Below are 24,624 nucleotides of genomic sequence, written 5' to 3'. Positions count from 1 at the left end.
TTGAAACTTGTGTCATGATTCTGCCTGGGGTTTGACACACAAAACCCCAGAGGGCAATAATTTATGGTGCAAACTGCCCCTTAATTTGAGTTTTTCTGAGCCATACAGCTCTCCAGTTCTACACAGCCCTTAACCTACAGTGCCAAGAGAAAGGCTGGCTAAAAGAACTCAGCTTCCCTTTGTCAGAATGTGTTCAGATGCCAAAATCCCTTATTTCTTACTGTGCAGAAATATTTTCTTGGGAAAACAGGAATGGTTAAAACCCCTCATTCACCACCTGGAGGGCCTGGGCCCAGTGCAACTCTCCTTGCCAGGAGCTGGGAGCTGTGCTGCTCCACACCCCATCCCACCACATGGCAGTGAGGGACTGCCCTGCCCTCATGAGCACCTGGGATGATCCCATGGGGGCACCTCAAGGACACCTTTGTGGACCTTGGAGTAAAATAGATTTCCCAGGGGAGCTGTCCAGGTGACATCCCAAAGGGCCCTCTGGATCAGATGGGTGGGAGCTGGGGGTCTTCTCCTCTCCACCCACCTGGACAAAACTGGAGGTTGGAATGGCTTTCCTCTGCTGAGTCTGACCTCACTCTCTGTGGAAAATGCCTCCATGATCATGATACATGAACACGTGTGTGCATAACGAGTGCCTCTGGTTCTACTGGTAAAGATTTCTCTATCCAAGGATGCCACCCTGGCCAATTCCAAATTTCCAGCTGGGTATGAAGCACTTGGCAGAGACACCAGGTTGCTGCTTATTGGCATTTACAACCATCCTGTTTCACTGGGGAACTTCATCCACCTCCCACTTCCTAAGAAAATCCCTCTAGCTTGTAACTGTCTTTCTCCAAAACACATGACATCCTTAATATTTCATTATTATTCAATATTCAATATTCATCCTTAATATATCAAATATTTCGTATTTGTCTCAGGGCAATGGTTTTGGTAGCAAAACTCTGCCCACTGATGGAGTTAGGGAGCAGAAGGCACAAAGGAGTTTTTCATTTTCGACCTTACTCAAAAAGCAGACTCATACATACCAAAACATAAACCTCAGAGATTGAGTTATCTGGGGGTGTCAAGCCTGGAGAAGAGAAGGGGTTGGGGAGAGCTTGAATCCCCATCAAGGAGATTCAAAAGAGCTGGAGAAGGACTTTGGGCCAGGGTCTGGAGCGACACCAAAAAGGAGAAACTTTCAAACTGACAGAGGACAAGGTTACAGTGGATATTAGGAAGAAATTCATGGCTCTAAGGAAGGTGAGGCCCTGGCACAGGTTGTCCAGAGAAGCTGTGGCAGCTCCATCATTGGAAGTGTTCAAGGCCATATTAGACAAGGCTTGGAGAAACCTGGGATAGTGGAAGGTGTCCCTGCCCATGGTGGGGGTGCAAGGAGATGATCTTTCAGGACCTTTCCCACCCAAACCATTCCAGAGGGGATTGTGTGAGAGAAGGATTCTGCTCCCCCAGGACTGCACACTGGTTCCTGTGTCTGTCCCCACCAGTTCCTGTGCCCATCCCAAGGATTTGACTGCTGGCCCCACAGCCCGGTGCCGCTGTGCCGCGGGTGTCACAAGAGGTGTTGCATGGGGACAACGGTGCCATTGATTGCAACAGCCCCACGAGGCCCCTCAGCCTCTGGCCCTGCAGCAGGGAGAGAGCAGGGCCAGCCCCAGCACCCCCACAGCCATGGGGCCCTCCCGCCTTGGCCCAGGCCACTTGTGCCAGCCCCGCCCCCTGGAAATGGGGAAAAACCGGCGTGCTTGGGGCACAGGGACACTCCCTGAGCTGGACTCTTCACACAAGACATTCCAGTTTGGTTTGTTACAGACAGACCTTGGTGTGCTCTGAACCAACACCTTTCTCAGGTAGGTCACTGGGGACTCACTTCCAGGCCACCAAGACCCTTCCCTGCCCTCTTGCTCTTTCCTGGGTCAGTGCAGCACAGGGATGGGGACTGGGCTGGCTGGGAATCCTGGGAATGCTCTGGAGTTGGGGATGGATATTTGCCAGCAGAGCTGAGAAGACTTTTCACACTTTTGGAAAGCAAAGGGGATTGTGCAGTGTGTTTGGGCATCAAGCTTTGGGCTGGCTTGGGCAATGGGCAGCATTGGATAAGACCTCATTTAGCTTGGCCTCTCCAGGAACAAAGATTCCCCTCAGTCCTTCACCCTGCTTTGGTTCTTGGTATGTTCCCTCTGCAGCCACAAGAAGACCCAGGACAGGCATCAGCCATGAGGATCCTCTACCTGCTCTTCCCCTTGTTCCTCCTGCTGGTGCACAGTGCTGCAGGTGAGAGGGACAGAGGGGACATGGCTGAGGTGGGCACCTCAACTGAGGGGTTTTCCAGGTCCTGGTAAGTGACCAAAATCCTCAGGTACTTACGAAATTTGGGAGGGACTTGCTGTAACAAAGGTCTGGGCAGCTGAGGATCCAGCACAGCAAGTCCTGTAGATTCTGCTGTTTTTTCCCTCTCTCTGTCTTCCCCCACATGCACATGTTGCTGTAGAAAAAATGAATTCTCACAGGAGAGTTTACGATGTTGGGTTTGGTGTTCAGTTCCCATACAAGACTGGGACTCAGAGCCAGCAGCAACTGCTCCTGAACCAGACACATTTTTGGCTTTTATGACACACTCCCTTTGACCTCTTTCCATTTTGTGCAGGATCCACCTTGGGTCCAACTAATGAGAAACAATGTAAGAAAGAAAAGGGATACTGCTCACTTCTGAACTGCAAATTCCCCTATGGCATCGCGGGAAAATGTTCCAGGTTTTACTTTTGCTGCAAAAAGTAAGTTTTGGATTCCAAAAGTTGCTGTCATGGCAGAAGCTATTTAAGGGCCCTCGAGTAGCTAAAGGCTCAGGGCACCCTTGAAGATTCAAGGCAGAGCAGAGGGGAGGGAAGGGAAGGTGCTTGGAGATACTCTGAGAGGAGCTGCAGCAGCCCCGGATCAGCCGGGGCCTCCCCACTCTCCCCCAGTGCCAGGTGTCCTTCAGGATTTCCAGAGGACTGACCAAAGCGACAAAAGAGGGAAACATTCCCTACCGTTGGGCAGCTCTGAGGACATGATCCCCACATTGCTGCATCTGGACAGCCCTGGAGCCAGGGCTGCCAGCACTGAGATAGCCCAGGCCCAACCTGGCTGCACTAAGGACTGCACCTCACCTGCCCTGAGCCTGACTCTGCTGCACCTCACCCTGGGCATTGCAGGGCAGGGGAGAGACTGGCAGGGAAATGTGACACCAGCTGATATGCTGGTTTCCATTCTTTCTGCAGAATCTGGGGATAAGACTCTGAAAATTCTTGAGAAGGACGTCCCCCATGCTTCTGGCGGCTGGACTCATCTGCTGATGTCCCCATGTGCTGATGTCCCCTGGCCTCGGTGGCTGTGCCGTGCCCAGCTGGGCTGACAGCAGCAGTGGCAGCTGCTCCTGCTGGCTGCTGCTGGGCTGGAGCCCTGTGGTGCCAGCCCCGGTGTCTTTGGGGCAGGGGCTGCTTTTCCCGCCTTGAATAAAGACGAGCACTTTGGCATTGCAGGGCTGGGCCGTGTCTGTGTGTCCTGCTGCTGCTGCAGGGCTTGGTTGGGAGCAGCTGGGGACCCTGCCTGGTTCAGTGGAGACTTTCCCTCTCAAGAATCAGACCCATAATTTTTCTGATGTTGGAAAAGTCCTTTAAGAATATTGAGTCCAACCATTCCCCAAGGAACTCCAACACCAATACTAAAACATGGGCACAAGTGTCACATCCACACAGCTTTAAAATTTCCTGCAGGAACGGTGACACCACAACTGCCCTGAGCATCATGTCCCAAACAACCATCACTGTTTCTGCAAAGAAATTATTACTAATACCCAGTCTAATCCTTTCCTTCTGCTATTTGAGACCATTTCCTCTGCTCCATGTAATCTGGGATAAGAGACTGACCTCAAAAATATTTTTAGTGCCATTGCCTTCCAGAAGTGCGAGATTTAGTGAAGGATGTTCAGAATATCCCTGCCTGCCTTGGCTTTTCCTTCAGCTCTGCTTGCCTGTCCTGGCACTGACTCTGGGGCTGTTCCCTCAAGCTCCCTTTCCCTCTGCACTCAAGTGCTGCTCCCCCAGCCCAGGGGCTCCTTGGCCCAGAACATCTGGAGCCAGACTGATGGAGGTGTGGGAAACGAGCTCAGGGCTCACCAAGGGCACATGGGGGGAAATAAAGGGCAAGAAGGAGTGCAGGAAATGTTATTTTCTCCATCTTATTTCCAAACTCCCCAAAAAAGCCGTTGGTGTGAAATAAGTGGGAAAACTTTCCCCTCACTGTACAAAGCTGAGCACGATTGCAATATTCAGTCAGATCATCCACATCCCACTCGGAATATAAGAGAGATAAAATGGGAGACCACAAGGAGGGAAACCATTTCCTCATTTCTACTCTTCCCAACACCAATCCACCTCTCTTGTCCATCCCATCCCTCTCCTGCCCAGCCCGGTGCCGCTGTGCCGCAGGTGTCACAAGAGGTGTTGCATGGGGACAACGGTGCCATTGATTGCAACAGCCCCACGAGGCCCCTCAGCCTCTGGCCCTGCAGCAGGGAGGGAGCAGGGCCAGCCCCAGCACCCCCACAGCCATGGGGCCCTCCCGCCTTGGCCCAGGCCACTTGTGCCAGCAGCACCTGGGGCCTGTCCCACCCACCAGCACGGCTATAAACCCAGCGTGCTTGGGCCACTGCAGCATTGCCTGGCCCCAAGGCCATCTGCACACAGCCATTCCTCTTGCCTTTGCTGCTGCCTCAACACCCAGACCTTCTCCAGGCAGGTGAGTGTGGGTTCTCTCTCTGGATTCCTGCCCACTCAGGGTTCTGCCTGTCCCCATTGCCTTGGTGTCCCCTTTGCAGCTCTGTGAAGACCCAGGAGGAGCAGCAGCCATGAAGATCCTGTTCCTACTCCTCCCTCTGATCCTCCTGTTGGTCCAGGGTGCTGAAGGTGAGAGGGGAAGAGGGGGAAATTGTGGGAGGTGTAAGCCTGCTCCAGGGGGAATTGAGTGTCCCTGGAAGCGTCCAAGTTTGTGGTAATGATGATAAGGTAACTGGGAATTGAGGTGAAAGGGTTTTCTTGAGTGAGTTTCCAGATGGACACTGATTTGGGGTGGAGAGAGCCCATGGAAACAGAGCCCTGGTTTGTTCTCTAAGTCAGGGATTTAGTAATTGACAAATGCCAGCCTTCCAGTTCTGCTGGTCCAGGCAGAGGTGGGAATGCAGCTGGAAGACTGCACAGCTATTCCTCAACCTCACACTGGTCCTTTCTACTGTCTGCTCTGCTGTGCCTCCAGTTTAAGGGGACAGGGACCTTTCAGGTGAGACACATTGCAATTGGAGATGTGGCTGTGGGGGGATTGGGTCTGAGCCCTTCTCCTGGCCTTAAATGCACCAGCACCGGGGAGCATCAGACTGTCTATAACCACAGCCTGACTTCTCAGAATATTCCTTTAATTGTTCCATGTGTCTGTCCCCATGGGAACAGGAAATGCAGAGGCATGCAGGCGACGACGAGGATTCTGCTATAGGCGTTCTTGTTTTCGTGGTACACGTTTAGTGGGAAGATGTTCAGCAAGCCTTGTGTGCTGCAGAAGGTAAGGCCCAGATCCTTGGGTGAAGTAATATTTTCCTCTTTTTTCCTCAGAAATCTCTGTTACTAAATTCTTTCTTGACAATGTGGGAATCCTTGAAATTCGAGGCCTTTGGGAAATCTGAAAAAGGCTGTCCTAAGGAACAGGAGAACTAGAATTTAGTGCTAAGCAGTTGCTGTAAGAGTTCTCAGCTGAAAAGTTATATTAGAATTACTTAGGACAAATAATATAATGGTCTGTGTATTTACTCTTATCTGGAATAACATCCTGAGCTACAGAAAAGTATATTGAGCAAGATGTTAGGAAGTTTTCAGCTTAATAATGAAACTCTGGGCATTGTGTTTTCAGGCTGCCAAGCAGGTAATGTATTCAAAATAAGAAAGCATTGTTTTAACGAAAGACATATGTGCTTATAGTGGTTGGAAAAAACTACTGTCAATATGCTTTTGCTTTGTGTGATTGGTCAAAAAATAATTAAGTGAGTTGTTTTATTGAGTTCTTTGTCTGCTGCTGAGGACATGAGCTCCTGGCATCTTCCCATAGTCACGACAATGCAATGGGACTGATGCTGAAAAATAAAACAGCTCGAGTGGCATTCCTCAGCAGTCCTGTCCCATTCGTGATTTTGTACCTAAACCTGACACTGGCAATAGACACCTCATGATAAATACTCTGCAGCATTAATGCTTTGAGAGAGATGCTCAAGGAGGGAGAGAATAGTCCTTGAGGGTTTGATCTCCCCTCAGTGGGCCTGCAGCAGTCCCAGGTCAGCCAGGGCCTCCCCACTCTCCCCCAGTTCCCAGGGCCTCAACCAGGCTCTCCGGAGGACTCAACAAAGCCACCAAAGAGGGAAACATTCCCTGTCCTTGGGCAGCACTGAGGACATGATCCAGGTCTGGCTGCATCTGCACAGCCCTGGAGCCAGGGCTGCCAGCACTGAGATAGCCCAGGCCCAACCTGGCTGCACTAAGGACTGCACCTCACCTGCCCTGAGCCTGACTCTGCTGCACCTCACCCTGGGCATTGCAGGGCAGAGGAGAGAGTGGCAGGGAAACTGCCACCAGCAGATGTGCTTGTTTTCTTTCTTTCAGCAGGATCTGGGAATGAGAACCTGAAATTCCTAAGAAGAAAAAGACCCTTGCTTCTGGCTCCAGAAAGTCACCTCCTGATGTCCCCTGCCCTGGATGGCTGTGCCGTGCCCAGCTGGGCTGACAGCAGCAGTGGCAGCTGCTCCTGCTGGCTGCTGCTGGGCTGGAGCCCTGTGGTGCCAGCCCCGGTGTCTTTGGGGCAGGGGCTGCTTTTCCCACCTTGAATAAAGACAAGCACTTTGGCATTGCAGGGCTGGGCCGTGTCTGTGTGTCCTGCTGCTGCTGCAGGGCTGCTGTGCCTGCTGGCCCTGGGGCTGCCACTGCCTTGGTGGCAGCAGAAGGCCCTGGGCATGGAGCTGGGGCTGAGCAGCACCTGTGTCCCTGGGGATGCTCCTGCCTGGCCGTGCTTTGGGGACGCTGAGCCTGGCACTGCCTGCTGGGCCAGCCTGGCTGGGCTGCCTGTGCTGGGGCTGCCCTGCAGATGCTCCCTCTGGGGGAACACAAACATTGTCCTGTTGTTTACAGGCCCATATATCAATCTTTTTTCTGGACACAACTTCTATGTCTGAAATACATGGACTGGGAACTGTGGACATAGTGGAAAAGCCTCATACCTAAAATAGACTCAGCATTCTTACAAGGTCCCAGATCCAGTCCCAACTGTAAAACCTGGAGCAGGAGCCATTCCTTAATAATGATATGGTGTGGGGGATGTCATGGAAGACATCATAGACAGGTTAATCCTGAGCTTGATAGGGGTAAATATTTACCTGAACCAAAAGGTTTTCTTTGTCCTCTTTCATCGGTATTATGTCTATATGGATTACTCAGTATCCACAGCACAGTTTCACTGTGGCATCATTTCAATCCTCCATCTTTCCATACATTTGATGATACAAATGATTATTTGTCCTGCTGCTCCTCTCAGCATAAGGAGGGGAAGAGCACAGAGGCCAGGCTGGAGTCACCAGTAGCCCAACAGTTCCTTTTCTCATTTCTCCCCCTGCACCAGAGAAAATGAGGCTTTGGTTGCCTCTTCTGGCACCTCTGACAAGGATTCCCAACACAGGGCCGTGTGTCATCCTGCCTTGTGTAAGAACCCCACGGTGCTGTGGTTTTCTGGACACATCTAAGGACACAGGGACACATCCAGGAACAGAGGGACACATGCAGGGACATCGGGGCACATGCAGGGACACACACACAGACCCTGCTCACTGGAAACTAGCACCAATCTGCTGCTCTGACATAGAATGGAACATTTTCTGACTCTCTTCATGAAACCTTCCCAGTGAACCCACCATTAGCAATGAGTGCAGATAGCGCCTCTTCTGCTGAGCATCCAGAATCCCTCTCCTGCATTTTTTATGATTGTCCCTCCTGCCTGGCAAGGACTGTCACTTCTCTCAGTGGCATGGCTGCCATCAAACTGGCTGGATTCATAAGTGATGGCTGCATCCAGCTTGTATTTCTTCACCTTGGTTAGCATTAGAAGGAGGCACAGTTTTGTTGGATCCCCTGATTTACAGAACTTGTCATCTATCCTGGTGTTGCTCTCAGTTTATCAGATCAGCCACTAGAGACTAAACTACTTATCCCCCTGACATGGCAGGTGCACAGACCTGTTATATATTAAGCTGTTCTTGAATTTTCCAATTTTTTTTCATTCATAATCTGCGAATATTTACACGTTCCACCCCATCTGGTTGTGCAATTCAAGTACGAAACACAAAGGATAGGAGAGAAGGACGTGTTTTCACGTTGTCATAGTTTAAATCAGATATATTTTAGGAAGGAATCCATCTCTGTGAGGGTGATGAAGAACTGGCACAGGTTGCCCAGAGAGGCTGCGGCTGTTCATGGATCCCTGAAGTGTCCGAGGACAGGATAGAAGGGGCTTGGAGCAACCTGGGATAGTGGAAGGTGTCCCTCGCTATGGCAGGGGGTGGAAGGAGATGATCTTTCAGGTCCTTTCCCACCCCAGCCATTACAGTGCTGATCCTGTGAGCCCATGCAAGAAGGATTCTGATCCCCCAGGACTGCACACTAGTTCCTGTGCTGGCACCCACCAGTGCCCGTGCCCATCCCAAGGATTTGCCTGCTGGCCCCACAGCCCAGTGCCGCTGTGCCGCGGGTGTCACAAGAGGTGTTGCATGGGGACAACGGTGCCATTGATTGCAACAGCCCCACGAGGCCCCTCAGCCTCTGGCCCTGCAGCAGGGAGAGAGCAGGGCCAGCCCCAGCACCCCCACAGCCATGGGGCCCCCCCGCCTTGGCCCAGGCCACTTGTGCCAGCCCCACCCACTGGAAATGGGGAAAAACCGGCAAGTTTGGGGCACAGGGACACTCCCTGAGCTGGACTCTTCACACAAGACATTCCCACTGGGTGTCTCACAGACGGACCCTGGTGTGCTCTGAACCAACACCTTTCTCAGGTAGGTCACTGGGGACTCATTTCCAGGCCACCAAGACCCTTCCCTGCCCTCTTGCTCCTTCCTGGGTCAGTGCAGCACAGGGATGGGGACTGGGCTGGCTGGGAATCCTGGGAATGCTCTGGAGCTGGGGACGGATATTTGCCAGCAGAGCTGGGAAGACTTTCCTGACTTCATTGGATTGTGTTTGTGCATCAAGCTTTGGGCTGGCTTGAGGGATGGAGTGCATTGGATAAGATCTCATTTAGCTTGGCCTCTCCAGGCACAAAGATTCCCCTCAATCCTTGACCCTGCTTTACTTCTTGGTGTGTTCCCTCTGCAGCACAAAGAAGACCAAGGACAGGCATCAGCCATGAGGATCCTCTACCTGCTCCTCCCCTTGTTCCTCCTGCTGGTGCACAGTACTGCAGGTGAGAGGGACAGAGGGGACATGGCTGAGGTGGGAAACCTCACCTGATGGGTTTTCCTGGTCCAGATATGTGATCAGAATTCTCTGGTATTTTTAACGTTTGGGAGGGACTTGACATGAGGAAGGTCTGGGCAGCTGAGGATGCAGCACAGCAAATCCTGTAGATCCTGCTGATCTTTCCCTCTGTCTTTCCCCATATGAACATTTTGCTGTAGTAAAAATGAGCTCTTGACTGGAGAGTTTACAATGTTGGTTTTGTTGTTCAGTTCCCATTCAAGACTGGTACTCAGAGCCAGCAGCAGCTGCTCTGGAACCAGACACATTTTTGGCATTTATACCGCACTCACTTTGCCCTCTTTCACTGAGTAGGATCCTACTTGGAGCCAACAAACAGGGAACAATGTCAGCGAGAAAATGGCTACTGTGGCTTTGTGAAGTGCAGGTTCCCCTTTGTCATTATAGGAAGATGTTCCACATTCTTCTTTTGCTGCAAAAAGTAAGTTTTGGAATTACAAAAGCTGCTGTAGTGGAAGAAGGATTTTAAGGGCCCTTGAGTGGCTAGAGGCTTGGTGCACTTGAGGACTGAAGGCATAAAGGAGGGGAGGGAAGGCAAGGTCCTTGGAGATACCCTGAGAGGGGCAGCAACAGCTCCAGGTCAGCCAGTGCCTCCCCACTCTCCTCCAGCCCCAGAGGTCTCATTCATGTTCTGCAGGGGACTGACCTAAGCCACCAAAGAGAGAAACATTCCCTGTCCTTGGGCAGCACTGAGAATGGGAGCCTGGGCTGCCAGCACTGAGATAGACCAGGCCCAACCTGGCTGCACTAAGGACTGAACCTCACCTGCCCTGAGCGTGACTCTGCTGCCCCTCACCCTGGGCATTGCAGGGCAGGGGACAGAATGGCAAAAAATGTTATACCTGGTGATGCGCTTGTCTGTTTATTCTTACAGTCGCTGGGGCTGAAACCTGGAAATTCACAAGCAGGACATGGCCCTCGCTTTTGCCTGCTGGACCCATATGCTGATGTCCCCGTGTGCTGTTGTCCCCATGTGCTGATGTCCCCTGGCCTCGGTGGCTGTGCCGTGCCCAGCTGGGCTGACAGCAGCAGTGGCAGCTGCTCCTGCTGGCTGCTGCTGGGCTGGAGCCCTGTGGTGCCAGCCCCGGTGTCTTTGGGGCAGGGGCTGCTTTTCCCGCCTTGAATAAAGACGAGCACTTTGGCATTGCAGGGCTGGGCCGTGTCTGTGTGTCCTGCTGCTGCTGCAGGGCTGCTGTGCCTGCTGGCCCTGGGGCTGCCACTGCCTTGGTGGCAGCAGAAGGCCCTGGGCATGGAGCTGGGGCTGAGCAGTGCCTGTGTCCCTGGGGATGCTCCTGCCTGGCCGTGCTTTGGGGACGCTGAGCCTGGCACTGCCTGCTGGGCCAGCTTGGCTGGGCTGCCTGTGCTGGGGCTGCCCTGCAGATGCTCCCTCTGGGGGAACAGGAACATTGTCCTGCTGTTTATAGGCCCAGATATCATTCTGTTCTCTGGTCCCTACTGCCATGGCAGAGGGACATGGACTGGGAACTGGGGACATAGTGGCAAAGCCACATCCCTAAAATATCCACAGCTTTGTTCCAAGGTCCAAGCCCTAGTGTCTGCTGAAAAACCTGCAGCAGGAGCCACTCCTTAACAAGGATGTGGTATGAGGGATATCATTCAGGACAACATAAACATTCAGTGAATGCACACGGGATTACTGAGCTTGATAGGGGTAAAATAATTACCTAAACCAAAAGCTTCACTTTGTTCTCTTTCATCTGTATTACATCCATATGGAATACTCAGTATCCACAGCACAATTTCACTGAAGCATCACTTAAATCCCCCATCTTTCTATGCATTTGATGATTGAAATGATGATTTTTCCTGCTGCTCCTTGCAAAATCAGGAGGGGACTGTCACTTCTCCCAGTGGCATGGCTGCCATCAAACTGGCTGGATTCACAAGTGATGGTTGCATCCAGCTTGTATTTCCTCACCTTGGCCGGCATTAGAAGGAGCAACAATTTTCTTGGATCCCCTGGTTTACAGAACTTGTCATCTATCCTGGTGTTGCTCTCATTTTATCTGAACAGTCACGAGAGAGAACTCTGCTTGGCCCCCTGACATGGCAGGTGCACAGACCTGTTATCTAATCAGATGTTCTTGCAGTGTCCAAAGTTATTTTCCATATTACGTGAGTTTTTGCACATCCCATACCAAATGGTTCTTGAATCGTAGAAGGAGAGACATAGGAAAAGGACAGGAGAATACGGAATGAATTCACAGAGAGAGAGCAGGGTTAGATGGTGTATTGGGAACAAATCCTTCCCTGTGAGGGTGGACCATCCCTGGCACAAAACGCCCAGAGAAGTTATGTCTGCCCCTGGATCCCTGGAATTGTCCAAGGCCATTTTAGACAAGGATTGGACATCCTGAAATAGTGGATGGTGTCTCTGTCTAGGGTAGGGGGTGGAAGGAGATGATCATTCAGGTCCCTTCCCACCCAAGCCATTCCATTGCTGATCCTGTGACCCCAAGCAAGAGGGATTCTGATCCCCCAGGACTGCACACTGGTTCCTGTGTCTGCACCCACCAGTTCCTGTGCCCATCCCAAGGATTTGACTGCTGGCCCCACAGCCCGGTGCTGCTGTGCCGCGGGTGTCACAAGAGGTGTTGCATGGGGACAACGGTGCCATTGATTGCAACAGCCCCACGAGGCCCCTCAGCCTCTGGCCCTGCAGCAGGGAGGGAGCAGGGCCAGCCCCAGCACCCCCACAGCCATGGGGCCCCCCCGCCTTGGCCCAGGCCACTTGTGCCAGCCCCACCCACTGGAAATGGGGAAAAACCGGCAAGTTTGGGGCACAGGGACACTCCCTGAGCTGGACTCTTCACACAAGACATTCCCACTGGGCGTCTCACAGAAAGACCCTGGTGTGCTCTGAACCAACACCTTTCTCAGGTAGGTCACTGGGGACTCATTTCCAGGCCACCAAGACCCTTCCGTGCCCTCTTGCTCCTTCCTGGGTCAGTGCTGCACAGGGATGGGGACTGGGCTGGCTGGGAATCCTGGGAATGCTCTGGAGTTGGGGATGGATATTTGCCAGCAGAGCTGGGAAGACTTTCCTGACTTCATTGGATTGTGCAGGGTGTTTGGGCAGCAAGCCTTGGGCTGGCTTGGGCAATGGGCAGCATTGGATAAGATCTCATTTAGCTTGGCCTCTCCAGGCACAAAGATTCCCCTCAATCCTTGACCCTGCTTTACTTCTTGGTGTGTTCCCTCTGCAGCACAAAGAAGACCAAGGACAGGCATCAGCCATGAGGATCCTCTACCTGCTCCTCCCCTTGTTCCTCCTGCTGGTGCACAGTGCTGCAGGTGAGAGGGACAGAGGGGACATGGCTGAGGTGGGAAACCTCACCTGATGGGTTTTCCTGGTCCAGATATGTGATCAGAATTCTCTGGTATTTTTAATGTTTGGGAGGGACTTGACATGAGGAAGGTCTGGGCAGCTGAGGATGCAGCACAGCAAATCCTGTAGATCCTGCTGGTCTTTCCCTCTGTCTTTCCCCATATGAACATTTTGCTGTAGTAAAAATGAGCTCTTGACTGGAGAGTTTACAATGTTGGTTTTGTTGTTCAGTTCCCATTCAAGACTGGTACTCAGAGCCAGCAGCTGCTGCTCTGGAACCAGACACATTTTTGGCATTTATACCGCACTCACTTTGCCCTCTTTCACTGAGCAGGATCCTCCTTGGCACCAACAAACAAGAAACAGTGTGAGAGAGAAAAGGGTTACTGTGGATTTCTGAAATGCCAGTTCCCATTTATCGTCAAAGGAAAATGTTCCAGGTTCTTCTTTTGCTGCAAAAAGTAAGTTTTGGAATTACAAATGTTGCTGTCATGGCAGAAGGTGTTTAAGAGCCCTGAGTAGCTAAAGGTTCAGGGCTCTTTGGGACAGAAGACAGAGCTGAGGGGAGGGAGAGGGAAGGTGCTTGGAGATACCCAAAGAGGAGCTGCAGCAGCCCCAGGTCAGCCAGGGCCTCCCCACTCACCAAAGCCACCAAGGACTGAAATATTCCCTGTCCTTGGGCAGCACTGAGGACATGATCCAGGTCTGGCTGCATCTGCACAGCCCTGGAGCCAGGGCTGCCAGCACTGAGATAGCCCAGGCCCAACCTGGCTGCGCTAAGGACTGAACCTCACCTGCCCCGCGCCTGACTCTGCTGCCCCTTACCCTGGGCATTGCAGGGCTGGGGAGACAGAGGCATGGAAAGTTACACCAGCTGATATTCTTGTCTCCTTTCTTCTTATAGTGTTTGGGGTTGAGACCCTGAAAATTCACAAGCAGAAAAAGCCTCTCACTTCTGGCTGCTGGACCCATGTGCTGATGTCCCCATGTGCTGATGTCCCCATGTGCTGATGTCCCCTGGCCTCGGTGGCTGTGCCGTGCCCAGCTGGGCTGACAGCAGCAGTGGCAGCTGCTCCTGCTGGCTGCTGCTGGGCTGGAGCCCTGTGGTGCCAGCCCCGGTGTCTTTGGGGCAGGGGCTGCTTTTCCCACCTTGAATAAAGACAAGCACTTTGGCATTGCAGGGCTGGGCCGTGTCTGTGTGTCCTGCTGCTGCTGCAGGGCTGCTGTGCCTGCTGGCCCTGGGGCTGCCACTGCCTTGGTGGCAGCAGAAGGCCCTGGGCATGGAGCTGGGGCTGAGCAGCGCCTGTGTCCCTGGGGATGCTCCTGCCTGGCCGTGCTTTGGGGACGCTGAGCCTGGCACTGCCTGCTGGGCCAGCTTGGCTGGGCTGCCTGTGCTGGGGCTGCCCTGCAGATGCTCCCTCTGGGGGAACAGGAACATTGTCCTGCTGTTTATAGGCCCAGATATCATCCTGTTCTCTGGTCCCTACTGCCATGGCAGAGGGACATGGACTGGGAACTGGGGACATAGTTGCAAAACCTCACCACTAAGATATCTGCAGATTTGTTCCAAGGTCCCAGCTCCAGTCCCAGATGCAAAATCTGCAGCAGGATCCATTCCTTGAAGTTATGTGGTGTGGGGGATATCATTGAGTACAACATACACCTACAGACATCGCGCACATGATTAATGAGCTTGATAGGGGTAAAATTATTAACTGAACCTAAAGCTTTCCTTTGTCCTCTTTCACCTGTATTATGTCCATATAGAATACTCAACATCCACAGGACAGTTTCACTGTAGCTTCACTTGAATCCTCCACCTTTCTTTACTTTTGATGATAGAAATTATTATTCTTCCTGCTGCTCCTTGCAAAATCAGGAGGGTAAAACCACAGAGGCCAGGCTGGAGTCACCAGTAGCCCAAAAGTTCCTTTCCCTCTTTCTGCTCCTGCACCGGAGAAAAGGAGGCTTTGGTTTCCTCTTCTGACATCAAAGACAAGAATTTCCAACCCAGCACAATATGTTATCCCACCTTGTGTAGGGACCCTGCGGTGTTGTGGTTTGCTGGACACATCCAGGGACACAGGGACATATGCAGGGACATATACAGGGACACAGGGACACATGCAAGGACACACACACAGACCCTGCTCATGGGAAACCAGCACCCATCTGCTGCTCTGGCATAGAATGGAACATTTTCAGTGTCCCTTCAAGAAACCCTCCCAGTGAACCCTCCATCAGTAATGAGTGCAGGTGCTGCCTCTGCTTCTGCTCAGCATCCAGAATCCCTCTCCCACTTCTTTATGATTGTCACCTTGTCACTGTCACTTCACATGTCAGGGTTGTGAAGTAGAAAATGCCAAGATATTCCACTTGCAAATAGCCAGCACTTCGCCCCTTGTAGTTTGGGGAGACCATATTGCTCTGCCAAACCCCTGGAGAAGGAGCTGCCAACTTGGGCACATGGCACAGACCCTCCTGCCTGGCAAGGACTGTCACTTCTCCCAGTGGCATGGCTGCCATCAAACTGGCTGGATTCACAAGTGATGATTGCATCCAGCTTGTATTTCCTCACCTTGGCCAGCATTAGAAGGAGCAACAATTTTCTTGGATCCCCTGGTTTACAGAACTTGTCATCTATCCTGGTGTTGCTCTCATTTTATCTGAACAGTCATGAGAGAGAACCATGCTTATCCCCCTGACATGGCAGGTACACAGACCTGTTATCTAATCAGATGTTCTTGCAGTGTCCAAAGTTATTTTCCATATTACGTGAGTTTTTGCACATCCCATACCAAATGGTTCTTGAATCATAGAAGGAGAGACATAGGAAAAGGACAGGAGAATACAGAATGAATTCACAGAGAGAGAGCAGGGTTAGATGGGATATTGGGAAGAAATTCTTCCCTGTGAGGTTGGACGGTCCCTGGCACAAAATGCCCAGAGAAGTTGTGTCTGCCCCTGGATCCCTGGAATTCTCCAAGGCTGGGTTGGACAGGGCTTGGAGCAACCTGGGATAGTGGAAGGTGTCCCTGTCCATGGCACGGGTGGAAGGAGATGATCTTTCAGGTCCCTTCCCACCCAAACCATTCCATTGCTGATCCTGTGACCCCAGGCAAGAGGGATTCTGATCCCCCAGGACAGCACACTGGTTCCTGTATCTGCACCCACCAGTTCCTGTGCCCATTCCAAGGATTTCCCTGCTAGACCCACAGCCCAGTGCTACTGTGCCGCGGGTGTCACAAGAGGTGTTGCATGGGGACAACGGTGCCATTGATTGCAACAGCCCCAGGAGGCCCCTCAGCCTCTGGCCCTGCAGCAGGGAGGGAGCAGGACCAGCCCCAGCACCCCCACAGCCATGGGGCCCTCCCGCCTTGGCCCAGGCCACTCGTGCCAGCAGCACCTGGGGCCTGTCCCACCCACCAGCACGGCTATAAACCCAGTGTGCTTGGGCCACTGCAGCATTGCCTGGCCCCAAGGCCATCTGCACACAGCCATTCCTCTTGCCTTTGCTGCTGCCTCAACACCAAAGCCTTTCTCAAGGAGGTGAGTGTGGGTTCTCTCTCTGAATTCCTGCCCACTCAGGGTCCTGCTTGTCCCCATTGCCTTAGTGTCCCCTCTGCAGGTTTGTGCAGATCAAGAAGGAGCAGCAGCCATGAAGACCCTGTTCCTGCTCTTCCCCCTGATCCTCCTGTTGGCACAAGGTGCAGCAGGTGAGAGGGGAAGTGGGGGAAAGGGGGAAAGTGTGGGCACCCAGCAGTGGGAATTCAGTGTCCCTGGAAGTGACCATTTTTGTGGGAATGATGAGAAGGTAACAGGGGACTGGGGTGAAAGGTTATTCCTGAGTGAGTTTCCAAATGGACACTGATTTGGGGTGAAGAGAGCCCATGGAAACTGAATCCTGACTTATTCTGTGGGTCAGGTACATGGATTGTGATAAATGCCTGTCTGCAAGCTCTGCTGGTCCAGGCAGAGGTGGGAACACAGCTGGCAGATAGCCTGGCTCTTCCTCAGCCTCACATTGGTGCTTTCTACTCTCTGCTCTGCTGTGCCTCCAGTTTAGGGGGACAGGGACCTTCCAGGTGAGATACATTGCAATTGGAGATGTGGCTGTGGAGCCATTGGATCTGAACCCTTGGGGAAGCTGAGACCTCCTCTTGGCCTGAAGTGCGCCAAGGGAGAATCAGCCTGTCTATACCACCTCAGTCTGACCTCTCAGATTATTACTTTAATTTTTCCGTGTGTCTCTTTCTCATGGGAACAGGCAATGAAGATAAATGCAGGTTAAAACGGGGATTCTGCCTCAGGGATTATTGCCCTACTGGCACACATCGTGCAGGAACATGTGCTCCAGGCTTGGTGTGCTGCAGAAGGTGAGCCCCGGATCCTTGGCCTAAGAAAGATTTCCCTCCTTTTTCTTCTGAAACATCTGTTACCAATGCGTTTCTTGACAACTCATGATAAATACTCTCCAGCAATTATGCTTTGGAAGAAATGCTCAAGGAGAGAGAGGACAGTCCTTGTGGGTTTGATCTCCCCTCACCAGGGCTGCAGCAGGCCCAGGTCAGCCAGGGTTTTCACACTCTCCCCCAGTCCCCAGGGCTTAATTCAGACTCTGCAGAGGACTCACCAAAGCCACCAAAGAGTGAAGACTTCACTGTGCTTGGGCAGCACTGAGGACATGATCCAGGTGTGGCTGCATTTGCACAGCCCTGGAGCCAGGGCTGCCAGCACTGAGAGAGCCCAGGCCCAGCCTGGCTGCACTAAGGACTGCACCTCACCTGCCCTGAGCGTGACTCTGCTGCACCTCACCCTGGGCATTGCAGGGCAGGGGAGACAGTGGCAGGGAAAATTACAAGAGCTGATGTGCTTGTTTCCTCTCCTCTTGCAGTATTTGGCGTCGAGACTCTGAAAATTCCCAAGCAGGACATGGCCCTCGCTTCTGGCTCCTGAAAATCACCTCCTGATGTCCCCATGTGCTGATATCCCCACCTGTTAATGTCCCCATGTGCTGATGTCCCCATGTGCTGATGTCCCCTGCCCTGGGTGGCTGTGCCGTGCCCAGCTGGGCTGACAGCAGCAGTGGCAGCTGCTCCTGCTGGCTGCTGCTGGGCTGGAGCCCTGTGGTGCCAGCCCCGGTGTCTTTGGGGCAGGGGCTGCTTTTCCCGCCTTAAATAAAGATGAGCACTTTGGCATTGCAGGGCTGGGCCGTGTCTGTGTGTCCTGCTGCTGCTGCAGGGCTTGGTTGGGAGCAGCTGGGGACCCTGCCTGGTTCAGTGGAGACTTTCCCTCTCACGAATCAGACCCATAACATTTCTGATGTTGGAATAGACCTCCAAGAATATTGAGTCCAACCATTCCCCCAGCACTGCCAACCCCAATACCAAACGCTGATCACAAATGCCACATCCACACAGCTTTTGAATTCCCTGCAGGAATGGTGACCGCCCTGGGCAGCATGTCTCAATGAACCATCACCATTCCTGCAAAGAAATTATTCCTAATGCCCAGTCTAATCCTTCCCTCCTGCTTTTTGAGACCATTTCCACTCATCCTGTGATTTGGTATGTGGGAGAAGAGACTGACACCAAAACTGTCTGCACTGCCATTGCTTTCCAGACCTGGAGGATTTGGTGAGGGATGTTCAGACCATCCCTGCCTACCTTGGGTTTCTTTCAGCTGTGGTCACCTGGCCTGGCACTGACTCTGGAACTGTTCCCTCAAGCTCCCTTTCCCTCTGCACTCAAGTGCTGCTCCCCCAGCCCAGGGCCTCCTTGGCCCAGAACATCTGGAGCCAGACTGATGGAGGTGTGGGAAACGAGCTCAGGGCTCACCAAGGGCACATGGGGGGAAATAAAGGGCAAGAGGGCATGCAGGAAGTGTTATTTTCTCCATCTCATTTCCAAACTCCCCAAAAGAGCTGTTGGTGTGAAATGTGTGGGAAAACGTTCCTCTCCACATATTAAGCTGAGCATGATTGCAATATTGTCAGATCTTCCACATCCCACTCTGAGTTTAGAACAGAAACAATGGGAGACCACAAGGAGGGAAACCATTTCCTCATTTCTACTCTTCCCAACACCAACCCACCTCTCCTGTCCATCCCATCCCTCTCCTGCCCAGCCCAGCGTCGCTGTGCCGCGGGTGTCACAAGAGGTGTTGCATGGGGACAACGGTGCCATTGATTGCAACAGCCCCAGGAGGCCCCTCAGCCTCTGGCCCTGCAGCAGGGAGGGAGCAGGGCCAGCCCCAGCACCCCCACAGCCATGGGGCCCTCCCGCCTTGGCCCAGGCCACTTGTGCCAGCAGCACCTGGGGCCTGTCCCACCCACCAGCACTGCTATAAACCCAGCGTGCTTGGGCCACTGCAGCATTGCCTGGCCCCAAGGCCATCTGCACACAGCCATTCCTCTTGCCTTTGCTGCTGCCTCAACACCCAGACCTTCTCCAGGCAGGTGAGTCTGAGATCTCTTTCCTGAATTCTGCTCACTCAGGGTTCTGCCCCTCCCCATTACCTTGGGCCTATGTTTCCATTGACCACAGTGATAGGCAGGAACGTCCTTCACAAAGTTCTGGACCTCTCCAGGGACATGAATTTCCCTCAACTCCACAACCCAGGTCAGTTCCCAATTCTTGTTTGACTGTTGGCTTTGTCTTGAGTGTTGACATGAGCACCACCTGAGAGGCAAACTCTGCTTTGTCTCTTTGGGAAGGAGAGGCATAATTGTGAGAATAAAAGCAGCAGGAAGACGTTTCATCTGGTAACTGCATTTGAAAGTCTTTCTTGTTCCACCCTTGGCTCTGTCTCAGCAGAAACATATATTTCTTCTCGAAACAGATGTGCACCCAAACAGAAGTGTTGGATGCAAAAGGCCTGAGGCAGCACAGCTTCCAGGGGTTAATATTCTGCTTGTTTTCCACAAGTCTTTGAATTCTGATGTGGGTACTAGTGGAAGAATAAGGCATTGCTTCTCCCACACGTCCCTTAAGAGAATTCATAGAGAATAAGGTGATGGAAATTGCCCAACAGACCAGCATTTCTCCAGCTGCTCCCAGGAAATCCTAAAGCATCTGAGATTCATTATTCAGATCAGGTCACTTGTGATAGTCCCTCTGCAATTTAGAACATTTCTGTGTGCTGTATTGTTCAGGACCTTTGGTGTGTCCACTCTGCAACTCTGTGAAGTCCCGTGAGAAGCATCAGCCATGAGGATCCTGTTCCTGCTCTTCCCCTTGTTCCTCCTGTTGGTCCAGGGTGCTGCAGGTAAGAGGGAAAGAGGGAGAAGTGCAGTCACATACTCTTCTCCCAGGTTATTGTTTTAATTCTTTCCCTGTGCATGATTTTCCATGGCAGCAGGAAAACATGCCAAGTGCATCCAACGAGGAGGATTCTGTGCTCTGGGGGGCTGTCGTTTCCCCTATAAATACATCGGAGTTTGTTCAACACTGAGCCACTGCTGCAAAATGTAAGTTCTGGAAATGGTTTCTTCCTACTCATAGATAAAGTTATTATTGTCTTTCAGCCAGGTCCTCCTTCACATCTTCATGTGTTCACACTCTGAGGCAAAAGCCAAGAAAGGAAAGGAAAAGTCTTTTTTGGTTTGGACCTGTGCTGATTTGGGCTGAAGTAGCCCCAGGTCAAGCAGTTGTACCCTACACTCCTTTAGCCCCACAAAGTTTATTCACTGGCAATGCAGAAAGCTCAGCTCTGTTGCCCAAATGAGAAGGCTGTTCCTGGAACTGTGTGAGGATCCTTGTCTTGATATTTGTAACAGCTGGAGTTGACCTCCGTAGGCTGAGAGTTATCTCCCTGTGCTTGTTTTTATTGAAGGGGGAGGGGATAAAGAAGGGCAAGAAAAGTTACCCCAGGTGATGTGCTTTTTTCCTCTCTTCTTACAGTGTTTGGGGTTAAACCCTGAAAATCCCAAACAAGACATGGCCATCGCTTCTGGTTCCTGAAAATCAACTCCTTATATACCCTGCCCTGGGTGGCTGTGCCGTGCCCAGCTGGGCTGACAGCAGCAGTGGCAGCTGCTCCTGCTGGCTGCTGCTGGGCTGGAGCCCTGTGGTGCCAGCCCCGGTGTCTTTGGGGCAGGGGCTGCTTTTCCCGCCTTGAATAAAGACGAGCACTTTGGCATTGCAGGGCTGGGCCGTGTCTGTGTGTCCTGCTGCTGCTGCAGGGCTGCTGTGCCTGCTGGCCCTGGGGCTGCCACTGCCTTGGTGGCAGCAGAAGGCCCTGGGCATGGAGCTGGGGCTGAGCAGCGCCTGTGTCCCTGGGGATGCTCCTGCCTGGCCGTGCTTTGGGGACGCTGAGCCTGGCACTGCCTGCTGGGCCAGCTTGGCTGGGCTGCCTGTGCTGGGGCTGCCCTGCAGATGCTCCTTCTGGGGAACTGGGATCCCTGTGCTGGGCCTGCCAGTCCAAGATGTCCCTCATAGCCATGGACTGATGCGCAGACCTGTGCTGGGTGATGTGCCCTATGAGTGGTCATGGCCATGGTGACCCACAGGAGCTGTCCCTGCTGCTCCTCATTGTCCTGTTCCAGCACCACAGCCCTCCCTGCTACGGCTGTGCTGCTCCACGTCCCAACCCAGAAGACAAGAGCAGCAGGAGGAGAATCTGCATCTCCTGGTCTGGATGAGCTGTGAAATTATTCCATTGGACCATGGCCTGCAAATGTCTGAATTTCTTTCCTCATGGGGAATAAAGATGTTCTCTGCTCCTCTCTGCCTATTCATGGAAGACTGGGATGACAATGCTCTGCTCCATCAAAGGCAGGGGTCTCTCCCTGTCTGCAAAGCAAACCTCAGGCATTTGATTCCCTGAGTGCTTCAATACCTGTGTGTGTCCATGTACTCCTGCGTCTGGGAGAAATGGGGGCCCTGCCTCTTTCACTGAAGGTTTTCTCTTTAAAGAACCAGTGAATCACAGAATTTTTAATGTTGGGAAAGCCCTCTAAGACCATCAAGACCAATGATTCCCCCAGTACTGCCAAACCCAACACTAATCAAATGCCACAAATGCCACATCTACAAGGCTTTGAAATCCCTCCAGGGATGGTCACTCCATCACTGTCCTAGGCCACCTGTGCCGGGGCTTGAGTGCATTTTCAGTGAAGGCACTGAATTCCAATTTCCAATCTAACCCTTCCCACATACAATCCAGATTATTTCCTCAGGTTCTGAGGAAATTATGAGCAGGGAGAAGAGATAAACCCCTAATAGCTTCCCCTGCCATTGCTTTACAGATCTGGACAGTTTGGTGGGCAATGTTCAGATCACTCCTGCCTTCCATGGCAATTTCTTCCCCTCTTTTAACCCTGAATTTAATGTTATCCATCTTCTGTCCAAACTCTCCAGAGAAGGCTATTGAGGTGAAATGAGAGGTAAATCTTTCCTCTCACCCTACAAGGATGAGCACATTTGCAGTATAAAGTCTGATTTTCCACATCCCACTCTGAGTATTTATAGAATTGATAAAATGAGAAGATGCAAAGAAGGAAAAAATTTCCTCATTTCTAGTCTTCCCAGCATGAACCACTCTGCCTTGTCCATCCCATCCCTCTCCTGCCCAGCCCGGTGCCGCTGTGCCGCGGGTGTCACAAGAGGTGTTGCATGGGGACAACGGTGCCATTGATTGCAACAGCCCCAGGAGGCCCCTCAGCCTCTGGCCCTGCAGCAGGGAGGGAGCAGGGCCAGCCCCAGCACCCCCACAGCCATGGGGCCCTCCCGCCTTGGCCCAGGCCACTTGTGCCAGCAGCACCTGGGGCTTGTCCCACCCACCAGCACTGCTATAAACCCAGCGTGCTTGGGCCACTGCAGCATTGCCTGGCCCCAAGGCCATCTGCACACAGCCATTCCTCTGCATTTGCTGCTGCCTCAACACCCAGACCTTCTCCAGGCAGGTGAGTGTGGGTTCTTGTTCCTGAATTCTGCTCACTCAGGGTTCTGCCTGTCCCCATTACCTTGGTCTTCCTTTGCAGCTCTGTGAAGACCCAGGAGAGGCAGCAGCCATGAAGTTCCTGTTCCTGCTCCTCCCTCTAATCCTCCTGTTGGTCCAGGGTGCTGCAGGTGAGAAGGGAAGAAGGGAAATGGGGGAAAGTGTGAGCACCCAGCTGTGGGAATTCAGTGTCCCTGGAAATGACAGGGTTTGTGGGAATGATGAAAAGGTAACAGGAGTTTGAGGTGAAAGGTGTTTCCTGAGTGAGTTTATAAATGGACACTGATTTGGGGTGGAGAGAGCCCATGGAAACTATATCTTGGCTTCGTCTGTGGGTCAGGGAGGTGGAATGTGACAAATGCCTGCCTGCCAGCTCTGCTGGTCCAAGCAGAGGTGGGAATGCAGCTGGCAGACAGCCTGGCTCTTCCTCAACCTCATGTTGTTCCTTTCTACTCTGTGCTCTGCTGTGCATCCAGTTTAGGGGGGCAGGGACCTTCCAGGTGAGGCACATTGCAGTTGGAGATGTGGCTGTGCGGGGATTGAATCTGAGCCCTTCTCTTTGTCTGAAATGCGCCGGCACCAGGGAGCATCAGCCTGTCTATAACCACAGTCTGACCTCTCAGATTATTCCTTTAATTGTTCCAATTGTGTCTCTCCCCATGGGAACAGGCGGTTCAATTGTGTGCAAGCGACGCGGGGGATTCTGCTCCAGGCGTTCTTGCCCTCCTGGTACACATCATGCTGGAAGATGTTCAGTAAGCCTCTTTTGCTGCAGAAGGTAAGGCCCAATCCTTGGCTGAAGAAAGATTTTCCTCTTTTTATCTCAGAAAATCTGTTACCAGTGCCTTTTTTGACAACACATAATAAATATTCTCCTGCATTTATTCTCTGAGAGAGATGAACAAAATGCAGAGCATATATCTTGAAGGTTTGACCTCCCCTCACTGAGGCTGCAGGAGCCCCAGGTTAGCCAGGGTCTCCCCACTCTCCCCCAGTGCCCAAGGCCTCATTGAGGCTCTGCAGACGAATCACCAAAGCCACCTAAGTGAGAAATTTTCCCTGTCTATGGCCAGCAGTGAGGACGTGATTCCAAACTTGCTGCATCTGCACAGGCCTGGAGCCAGGGCTGCCAGCACTGAGATAGACCAGGCCCAGCCTAGCTGCACTAAGGACTGCACCTCACCTGCCCTGAGCCTGACTCTGCTGCACCTCACCCTGGACACTGCCGGGCAGGGGAGAGAGTCGCAGGGAAGGTTACAGCACGTGATGCGCTGGTCTGTTTTCTTCTTGCAGTCGCTTTGGATGAAATCCTGAAGCAGAACATGGCCCTCGCTTCTGGCTGCTGGACCCATGTGCTGCTGGACCCATGTGCTGATGTCCCCATGTGCTGATGTCCCCATGTGCTGATATCCCCATGTGCTGATGTCCCCTGGCCTCGGTGGCTGTGCCGTGCCCAGCTGGGCTGACAGCAGCAGTGGCAGCTGCTCCTGCTGGCTGCTGCTGGGCTGGAGCCCTGTGGTGCCAGCCCCGGTGTCTTTGGGGCAGGGGCTGCTTTTCCCGCCTTGAATAAAGACGAGCACTTTGGCATTGCAGGGCTGGGCCGTGTCTGTGTGTCCTGCTGCTGCTGCAGGGCTGCTGTGCCTGCTGGAGCTGGGGCTGCCACTGCCTTGGTGGCAGCAGAAGGCCCTGGGCATGGAGCTGGAGCTGAGCAGCGCCTGTGTCCCTGGG

At 52.7% G+C, this 24,624-nt stretch overlaps 1 protein-coding gene and 2 long non-coding RNA genes across 3 annotated transcripts; all 3 read left to right on the top strand.

The window, feature by feature from the left end:
* Positions 1-16,441: 16,441 nt before the first annotated feature.
* LOC132071805 (antimicrobial peptide THP1-like) lies at positions 16,442-18,160 on the top strand. The gene is made up of 4 exons (XM_059469583.1): positions 16,442-16,506; positions 16,586-16,673; positions 17,225-17,333; positions 17,852-18,160. The coding sequence occupies exons 2-4, from the start codon at positions 16,616-16,618 to the stop codon at positions 17,925-17,927; spliced, it is 243 nt and encodes an 80-aa protein (XP_059325566.1). The 5' UTR covers positions 16,442-16,506; positions 16,586-16,615; the 3' UTR covers positions 17,928-18,160.
* A 1,958-nt stretch (positions 18,161-20,118) lies between these two features.
* Positions 20,119-20,976, top strand: LOC132071348 (uncharacterized). The gene is made up of 3 exons (XR_009418094.1): positions 20,119-20,223; positions 20,314-20,425; positions 20,859-20,976. It is a non-coding gene; the product is annotated as an uncharacterized LOC132071348 (long non-coding RNA).
* A 1,960-nt stretch (positions 20,977-22,936) lies between these two features.
* Positions 22,937-24,488, top strand: LOC132071349 (uncharacterized). Its single transcript, XR_009418095.1, has 3 exons — positions 22,937-23,027; positions 23,566-23,674; positions 24,190-24,488. It is a non-coding gene; the product is annotated as an uncharacterized LOC132071349 (long non-coding RNA).
* Positions 24,489-24,624: the final 136 nt, after the last annotated feature.

The sequence above is a fragment of the Ammospiza nelsoni genome, chromosome 3, assembly GCF_027579445.1.
Source record: "Ammospiza nelsoni isolate bAmmNel1 chromosome 3, bAmmNel1.pri, whole genome shotgun sequence".
Classification (NCBI taxonomy): domain Eukaryota; kingdom Metazoa; phylum Chordata; class Aves; order Passeriformes; family Passerellidae; genus Ammospiza; species Ammospiza nelsoni.
The sequence above is the reverse complement of the archived record's forward strand: the minus strand, read 5'-3'. Positions and strand labels throughout refer to the sequence as shown.